Source organism: Chinchilla lanigera, unplaced genomic scaffold, assembly GCF_000276665.1.
Source record: "Chinchilla lanigera isolate Chin_1 unplaced genomic scaffold, ChiLan1.0 scaffold00019, whole genome shotgun sequence".
Taxonomy (NCBI): Eukaryota; Metazoa; Chordata; class Mammalia; order Rodentia; family Chinchillidae; genus Chinchilla; species Chinchilla lanigera.
The window spans coordinates 22,611,683-22,621,616 of record NW_004955420.1 but is presented as its reverse complement, the minus strand read 5'-3'; the positions used below and the strand labels follow the sequence as shown (position 1 = coordinate 22,621,616).

Sequence of the window (9,934 nt, the reverse complement as noted above, 5' to 3'; positions counted from 1 at the left end):
TCTCTCTCTCTCTCTCTCTCTCTCCAACTAATTCTGGATTCTTCACTGGATTATATGTAACTTCAGGTACTTTTTTGTGTGATGCCCAGGTTTTGCTCCTTTTTTTTTTGTAAGAGTAAAGGCAGAGAGAGTCATTTTGTAAGTCTTAATCTCTCCTACCTATATCAGCTCTGAATGTAATCTTTCTGAAATAGACTTGAAAATTGGTTTTTACATATGTATTTACCAGGAATGAATGTGAAGTGTAGTATTAAAAATCCAAATGGAATTGTTGAATCTCTACAACTGAAAATTGACTAAAAGAAGATATAGTACTAGGAAGCAAAGAGTTATATAAGTTGAAGCATTATATCATTTGAGTTCACTGTATATTTACTAATCAATTACTTAGGTGCCAGATGCTATACAGGATGCTGAGAATGTAGAGAATACAGATACCCTGCTCTTAAGAATAAAGTATTTGGAAGGATTACTAAAAAAAAATTTGCTTGCATTATATCTAGTATGCATGTAACAAACTTTTCATTCTTCATTCAGACTCCAGCTCTTCATTCTTAGCAAAACAGATTCCTACATCTGTACATTGTACACATTCCTGACCATTTCTCCCTTCCTGGGGTCTCTACTCTATGCTCTGTTGCCCTTGACCGCTTGGCATAAAAAATTGGTCTGATTATCTTTCTGATATATTTTACTCAAAGAAATAGGCTTATATCATCAGTGATGAAGTCTTACATGTTTGACATGTTAGAACAGAAAAAGCCCCAAGGATCATTTATTTGAAGTTATTATTTTAATCATTTGGGAACAGTGTCCTTCTCAACCCTGGAGCACTGTGGGTAGTGAAAGTCTATATTAGAAATGAGAAGAAATAGCCAGGCACAGACCTGTAATCCCTACTGCTCAGAAGGCTAAGGCAGGAGGATTGTGAGTTCAAGGCCAGCCTGAACATCTAGCAAGATCAATCTCAGATGGACAAATACTCAAACAAGTAAATAATAGAGAAGACATAACTATAACTTAATATTAGTTAACCAGCCATAATCTGTATATAATTCATGAACTTAATGACTGCTGTACACATGCTCCTGGCTTCAAGGTAGAGGTTAAGCTAACAATATGTAGATTTCTACCTTCAGACCTGTGTGTATCCTTTAATAACTCATATGGATGTTGTATCTATGAATAAATTCTAAAGGAACTCAAAGTTAAACTGGGCTTATATCAATTTTCTGTTATTTGGAAGTATATTTACTTCACCTTTAATGTCATACTTTATTTTTTATTTCTGTATAAATACTGTATTTCTGAAAAGGTTTTGAGAGAGAACTACAGATGGTTTTTTTTTCTTCTATTTTAGATGAGCAAGTTGTTATGGGTAACAAGCTTCTTGTATATATTAGGTAAGAGATTTTTATTTATCTATGCTAATGTTCCTTTTGTATTTTTTGTTCCTCTCTTAAAATGTTCCTACATTTTAAGAGATACTATTGTCTTTTCTCCCTCTCCCTCCGTCTCTCTCTGTATATATGTAGGCATGTATATTAGCATATATATATACATATATATGTATATGTATATATATATTTATATATATTTGTAGCTCTTATGTTTGGCGATATCTAAAGACATTTTTTGGCGGGAGTAACGGAAGTCAAACTCAGGACCTCATGCTTGCCAGGCAGGTGCTGCACTGCTAAGCTATATCCCTGGCCCTGAAAGGCATTTTTTTTGTTATCCCAACTAGTGTAGGAAAAGGGTGCTAGTTTGATATTACTACACACCCTACAATGCACAGGATAACCCCTACAACATAGAATTATATGATCCAAACTATCAATAAGGCTGTGATTAAGAAACCCTGACATAGAATATTTTACTTTTGCTACCAGAAACTCTGTGGGATATGTGTTACCTCTGTTTTACACATAAGGGCAAGAGGCTTGTTAAAATCGTGAAGCAGTTAGTAATAGAGGTAAAACTGGAATGTTTGTTTCCTGACTCCTGAAGCAGGGTTCCTTGTCATAGACTGTACAGGCTCAGTTCTACCAGTTGGTGCTGGTAGAACTTTTCACGGTGAAGCAGCAAGGTAGGAGGGCAATAGAACCTGCTAGAGCATCGTTAGCTCTGCCTCATTTTAGCTCCACCTCATTTTAGCTCCTCTCCAGCATCAGAGTTAACTGCAACACCTGTTTCGTACTTGTCACATTGACTCTTCAGTGAGGAAGAACATAACAGTGTTACCCAGTGCTTTATCATCTGGACTTTAAACTCTTCAGAATACGCTAGTATCCAGTGTCTGTAATCAAAGAATAAAAATCATGACTGGTTCAAAGATGCTAAAATCCACCCTATCCCTCAAAAAAAAAAAAAAAGGAAAAAGGAAGACATATGCAGAAGAGATTTATTATAATTCAGCCACAAGGCAAGTCATTAACCACAAATAAGGTCTGACTCCAAGGTAAAACTCTAGGGTAAATTTTTCCTCAGATTGTGACTGTCCTTGAAGGATTGTCCTAGTGCAGATATTTTCTAGACATTTGTTAGCCAAGCTTATTCCCCATTTTTAATCCATCATTAAAGCCACTCGTTTAAGTCTGAGGACATCAGGCTTCTAACAGGTAAATCATAGTTGGACAGGTCGTTTAAATGGCAAGTAGGAGGCTTTGGACAGAGTCCTCTGGTTTCTGCCTCTGTAGTGCAGATAGGCAGAAGTGGAAGCCCTCAACTCAGGCACAGGGTGGGTTACCTAACCACCACGCCATCTCCCATTTTCTGAACTGAATGTCATCTTTTTAAAAAAATTTAAATTGATGCATAAAAACTTACAAGTGGGTTACCATGTGATGGTTTTGGTGAATGTGTATCTTGTATACACACTTATCTTTTCTTTGTGGGAAAAACATTCAAAAACTTTCTTCTCACTTTTAAAATATACAAGATGTTTTTGTTATCTATAGTCACATTACTATGCAGGAGCAGTGATCTGGTTTTAAACTTGGTCTAGCAAAAACTAAGCCTGCTTCAAAATCACACTTGGATCTCAGGTTTGAGAAACAGTGTGCTACTCACTTCAGAATTAGCCCTTTACAAGTCTCCAGGTCTTTATGTGGGCTCCTACTCTTTTCTTCTAGCTGTTGTCTGGCAGGCCGTGCCTATCCTCTTGGTGACATCCCTGAAGATCTTGTTCCCTTGGTGAAAAACCAGGTTGGTACTATTTTCATAGCCTTTTCACTATGTACACTTCTTGTTACGACGTGCTGAAGACAAATTGCAGGTGAGATGTGCTCGTGGTTCAGGGACAGTGGCCTCTGTAGGAGAGTGCCTTTGTATTATCACTAATGTCAACAGTTTCAGCTGAGAGGGCATTTAGAAGAGAATTTAAAACACAGTGTCAATTTGAACCGAATTCAGCCTGCCTTTATTTTATCCAAAGAAAATCATTGCTTCAGCAAGATGATTGGTAAGATGAGAAAATAGTTAACAGTTGTTTTTCAACTTGTAGGTTTTTGAATTTCTGATTCGCCTGCATTCAGCAGAAGCATCCCCGGAGGAAGAAATCTATCCTTATGTTCGAACTCTGCTACATTTTGATACAAGAGAATTTCTAAATGTGTTGGCCCTGGTAAGACACAATATGATTTTAAGGTGTTTTCAAAGGAGCCAGTGTTTTAATTTTGTTTTTAATAAAAAGAAAAATAATCTGCCCGTGGGTACAACTTTTATGCTCTGGCAGTAGGTAAAGTTTTCAAATGTTTGATTTTGTTGTACCACTTGTATTTTCTCTCTAGTTCTTATAGCCTTTCCTCCCCTTCTCTACTCTGTCTGTCCATCTGTCTCTCCTAAAGTGTATTCATAAGAAGTTAAAAACAGCAGGCTTACCTAGTTCTATTATCTGGCAAACTATATAAATGAAAGATCTGAGGGCATTGTAGTGATGATGGTGGAAATAACTGGAGCAGAAATGGAACGGGAACCTTTCTGCTGAAAAAACACTTTATCCATGCTTAGTCAAAAATGAGTTTAGGTGAGCCAGGTTTTCTGTGAAAATGTCCCTAGGGGAATAATGATATAAAACATGATGAATCTGCCCAATTAAATAGTATTGTAGTTATGATGGAAAGTGCTTACAGTATGTAGTGAAAGCATCAGGCACAACACTACATAAAACACATGTTTACTCACAGGATTTGGAGGGGGAAAAAGACGGAATAAAAAATGTTAATAATGGTTAACTCAGTGGGATGGGGCAAATTTCCCTAAGAGCCTAGACTACTTTTATAATTAGAGTACTATAATAAATTATTTTTCAAAAGGTTAGTTTTCATCGGAATAATATTATTGAATTGATTTCATTTGAGAGTCTAAACTCAGAAGCAATAATTTAAATTGCATAGAAAGAGGGGAAGAGAAACTCAGAGCTGGTTGTCAGATCTGGTTGGTTTAGGAGATCTTAGACACCCAGGGAGTACTTGGTGGATGGCCCTTAGGAAAAAAGAAACAGGCAGTATGAAGGCAGGGGATTTTTAAAGAGTGGTGTACCCAAAACAGAATTTTATTTGATTTTTTTAAGGGCTGTGGTAGCTCTGAAATATGTAAAGAATTATTTTGGATATTTGGGTTACGATATTGGAATTTGTAGTAAGGCTACAAAACAATTGTTTTTTCATTTGGTTGGCAAATATTTGAAGGTTAGTATATCCCCTGTGTTGGGGATATGGTACTGAGTGAGGGGTACAGGCTTGGCTGACAGGATGTAACCCCTACCCTTATAGAGGAGGTAGAACCAGACATTATAGCACAATGTAACACATGCCTTAGCAAGAGCTCAGAGTACTATTGGAATACTTACGAGGGGCATCTAAAAAGGGTTAGGGAAGGTTTCTGTATGAAATAATGTCCATTCTGAGTCCCAAAGAGGATAGAAAGTAGGTGAAGAATGGGGAAAAATACTCTAGGCAAAAGGTCAAAACATATGAAAAGGACTGGAAATGAAACAGAATAATGACTTCAAACAATTTTTAAAAATTAGTAGGTCTGCGTCTTTAAATATATGGCAAAGCTCAGAGAGTAACAAATCCAGAGTGATAGGCATACAGGAATGAGTCTTGAATTTGAAGTAAGAAATTTGAGCTTTATACTGTGGTAGTAGGTAGCCATTGAAGTCTTTTAGGAAAAAGAATATAATGATTTGTGTTTTAAAAAGATTCCCTGTGACTCTCACATTGGATAGCTACAACCAAATACCATGGACAGGGTGACTTATAAATAACAGAAATTTATTTTCTGGAGGCGGCGAAGTCCAAGATCATGCATGGGCAGATTGTCTGTCGAGGGCCTACTCCCCGGTTCATGCATTGTGCCGTCTCACTGTGCCCTCACATGGTGGGAACAACATGGCAAGGGGTCTCTCTTGGGTCTCTTTTATAAGGTCACCAATCCCATTCAGGATCTGCCCTCATGGTCTAATCGCCTTGCAAAGGCTCCACCTCCTAATGCTGTCACATTGGTTATTAGGTTTTCAACATGAATGTCAGGGCAAGAGGCAAAAGCATTTAGATCATAGCATATGGAAAATGTATTGAGATGTGGTAAGATTGGAGGCAAGGACGTCTGCTAGCAAATGTTTGTAGTAATCTAAATAGAAGGTAATGGTGGCTTGAATTAGGACAATGACAGTGGGAAAGCCAGGATATCAAAGGATTTACTTAGTAAGTATGATCCAGCAATTCCATGTTTAGGTGTATATACAAATAAAAATATATCAATACAAGAAATTCAGTATAACTTCTTGAATAAATAGTCTTTTCAGGGGAGTGTTTCATCTCTCTCTCTCTCTCTCTTTTCCTTTTTACTTCATCTTGTTTTGACAGTATCTTATTTAGCTTGCTCTTCTGTCTTTACCACGCACTAAGGCTTCCCCAGTAAGCCCTCAAAGGGACATTTGTCCACTTTAAGGTTTCTGTTTTTATTACAAAAGCCCTATCTTACTTTTACTTCTGATCCGTACTTTCCAGGTCCCTTCCTTGGATCCTCCTGATAGCCAGTGTGCTGATCCACCAGGTCTCAGGCCTGAACTCAATATTTCCTTACCCAGATAGACCCTTCTTCCTTCTGGAGTGAACTCTAGCTGTTGTTACAGGTGGTCTTCTACCGCTAGAACCTTGCCATAACCTATTTCTTCTACACAATCCTATCCCGACTTCTCTTTAGTGTTGTGTGCTTGGAACCAGTCCTGATGTGGAATACTTATTTATCCATTTGCATGTAGGTTGGAATTTGTGGTATTTGTTGTTCTTCTAGTTTTTCCATTATTCTGAATTGTGGTTGAACTGTCTAGCTTTTTTATTACAGAGGGCTCTTTTAGGGGTGTGTGTTCAGAAATTAGGATAGGGTCTATAAACAGTAGCCTGTGGACCAAACCCAGCTCCTAAAATTTAACCTGTGGTCTAGGTGACCTAAGAATATTTTTGATATTTTTAAGGGTTTTGAAAAGAGCTGGTCATGGTGGCACGTGCATCTGATCCCAGCACTTGGGAGGCTGAAGCAAGAGGATTGCTGTGAGTTCGAGGCCAGCCTGGAGTACAAAATAAGTTCAAGGCCAGCTTGAACTGCATAGTGAAAACCTGTCTCAAACAAACAAAGAGGTTGTGACAATGAAGAAAAAGAATATATAGTAGAGACAGCATGTAGCCCTCAAAGCGGAAATGTTTACTACCTGACTTTCTATGAAGAATGTTTGGTGCTCCTTAGATTAGCATTTAATTTACTATCATTACCCATTCGAAATTCTATAATTTTGAAGGAACTACAAAAAGAAGTTTTCAGGCACACGTGACTCTGAACTTAGGTTTTGGGTTCACTTTTATATTTCACAAACTGTAATTCTCCATTAGGATATCATCGCATATTATTCCTGTAACAAACATTGTATATTTAGAAGCATCCTTGTAGAATGATAATGTTCTAGAAATGATGTGCCATTTGGTGGCAGTTGTTAACTACCACTAAAATATGTTATTATATGTATCATAACACTCACACTATAGTATGTCACCACTTAATTATATTTATAGAAACAAACTTTCAGTGTCTGTTTTAAAGCAATGACTACATGCTGCCAAAAGGAAAGTGGCTAAGAAAATTCTTTCTGACTTGCTGTCATTGCTGTCATTTTTAATACATTTGTTAATTCTCCATGGAGTTGGATTTTAGTTGAATAGCACTTTTATTAGCAGATAAGTCCCCACAATATCTGCAGAGTGACATCTTTCCCCTCTTGCATGGGGGTGGGGAGGAGTGCGTTCTCATAAATCAGAAGATGAAACTGAGAAATTTTCTTGTCTGTCTTCCTGTCTTCATGTAGGGTCATATTTAACCCACAGAAACATAAAAATATCTTCTGGTTGAGCCTTCCAGTTCCTACCATCTCCTTGGCAACTTGTTTCAGCTTTTCTCAACTAGCTGGCAGCAAATCAGACTAGCTGGGGATAAAAAGTTTAAAATATTTTATTTTTATTTGTAAATAACTTAACTGAACAACTCAGCAGTCTTTTGTTAAGTACCTGTTGGATGCCCCACAGGAGAAAGAAGGGAAAGACGTGCTATTAAGAGTCAAGGTACTTTGGAGAAGTCAGGGAAATTCCACTAAAAAACAAGTATTCTAGTTTGAACAGATCTATCATGCAGTCTTGAAAGTTCCTGGCTGTGAAAATTTTTTTTAATCTGTTGAGAGAATATATATTCTTTTTTTCTTGATCAAAAAAATAGCAGTAAATTTCTCCTTTCCACATTAAACATTTCTCAGAATGAAATGTGTTAAATGAAAGCCATTGGAAAGATTTTCAAGTCTTTCATCATTCTTACTACTCAGCAAACATGTTTATTTCAATTTGTTGATAATAGATTCAATTTCAGTTCCTTCATACATGAATCTTGTGGGAACTAGGTATTTGTGTGACGTACCATTATATACTGCCGGACAGAATCCAGTGCTGCCATTCACTTTGATACATATTATATTCAAAACACCTTTGGGTCTACTTGAGTAGGAATGTGAAATAAAAAGAACTGTGCTTGGCAGTGATTTGAGAGTAAGGTACGTAATCCTTATGAGTAGGCTTAAGAATTTTAACATTAGTATCATTATTCACATACGACGTGGTACTGTACATGGAAGACCCCAAAAACTCCACCAAAAGACTCCTGGAATTAATAAACAAATTCAGTAGTGTAGCTGGATACAAAGTCATCACTCAAAAATCAATAGCATTCCTGTACACAAAAAACAAACACACAGAGAGAAATTAGGGAAAGTACGCCTTTCACAATAGCATCCAAAAAATTGAAATACTTAGAAATCAGTCTAACAAAAGAAGTAAAAGATCTATACAGTGAAAATTACAGTACTCTGAAAAAAAAGATTGAAGAGGATTTCAGAAAATGGAAAGCTATTTCTTGCTCATGGATAGGAAGAACCAACATTGTGAAAATGGCCATACTCCCAAAATTGTTATACAGATTCAGTGCAACCCTGACCAAAATACCATTAGTATACCTCACAGATCTAGAGAAAACATTCCTAAAATTCATCTGGAACCAGAAAAGACTCAGAATAGCAAAAGCAATTCTTGGGCAACAAAGGCAAGGCAGGAAGCATCACAATCCCTGACTTGAAATTATACTACAGAGTTATTGTGATAAAATCAACATGGTGTTGGCCTGAGGACAGACCTGAGGATCAATGGAACAGACTAGAAAATGCAGGCACAACTGCAAACACACTCAGCACCTTATCTTTGACAAAGGCACCAAACATGTTCACTGGAAGAAAGCCTCTTTAATAAATGTTGCTGGGAAAACTGGCTCTGCACGTGCCAAAGACTAAAACTGGACCCATGTCTATCACCATGCACCAAACTCAAGTCAAAATGGATCAGAGATCTCAATATTAAACCTGAAACACTAAATCTACTGGAAGAGAAAGTAGGTAGAAATCTTGAAGACATAGGGATAGGCAGAGAGTTCATGAACAAAACCCAAACTGCATGGGAAACACTTCAAAGAATCAATAACAGCGATGTCATCTTACTGAAAAGTTTTTGCACAACAAAAGAAACCACCACACCTTAAAAGAAAACCCACGAATAGGGAAAAAGTTTTAGCCAGCTGTCCCTCAGACCAAGGACTTCTAATCTAGAACATATAAAGAATTTAAAAAATCAAACCCCCCAAATTCAAAGACCCTATCCAAAGATGTGAGATAAATACACAGTTCTCAGATGAAGAAATACAAATGGCAAATAAATATTTGAAAAAATGTTCAACATCATTAGTCATTTGAGAAATGCAAATTAAAACAGCATTGAGATTTCACTGAGGTTCCATCTCACCCCCGAAAGAATGCCATCATCAAGAAAGCAACCAGTAGTAAATGCTGGAGTGGCTGTGGGGAAAAGGAAGATTTATCCACTGTTGGTGGAGTGTCAACTGGTACAACCACTGTGTAAATCAGTGTGGAGATTCTGCAAAAAAACTAGAATTAGAGTCGCATTCAACCTAGCTATTCCCCTTCTGGGTATTTTTCCAAAAAAACTGAAAACATCATACCACAGCAGTATATGTGCACCCATATTTATAGCAGTGTAATTTGTCATAGCTAAATCTTGGAAACCACCCAAATGCCCATCAACCGAGGAATGGATAAAAAAGATGTGGTATTTTTATATAATGGAGCATTACTCAGCTATAAGGAAAGATAAACTTGAGGCTTTTATAGGTAAATGGATGCAACTTGAGACCATACTCTTAAGTGAAATAAATCAGACCCGTATGTGTAAACATCATATTGTCTCCCTTTTAAGAACCTGAAGGAGTAAATAAAATCTGAAAGGTACAATAGATATTGTGAGAGGGAAAGAAACTGCTCAAAAGG

The 9,934-nt window shown here is 37.1% G+C and overlaps 1 protein-coding gene across 2 annotated transcripts in view; it reads left to right on the top strand.

Moving 5' to 3' along the window:
- The window catches only part of Vps8 (vacuolar protein sorting 8 homolog (S. cerevisiae)), a 211,019-nt gene that overhangs the window by 93,478 nt on the left and 107,607 nt on the right, over positions 1-9,934 (top strand). For both annotated transcript variants that reach the window (XM_005383304.2, XM_013513539.1), the window contains 3 exons: positions 1,361-1,403; positions 3,135-3,207; positions 3,506-3,625. In XM_005383304.2, coding sequence (XP_005383361.1) covers positions 1,361-1,403; positions 3,135-3,207; positions 3,506-3,625 — 236 coding nt within the window. The remainder of the gene's footprint in view (positions 1-1,360; positions 1,404-3,134; positions 3,208-3,505; positions 3,626-9,934) is intronic.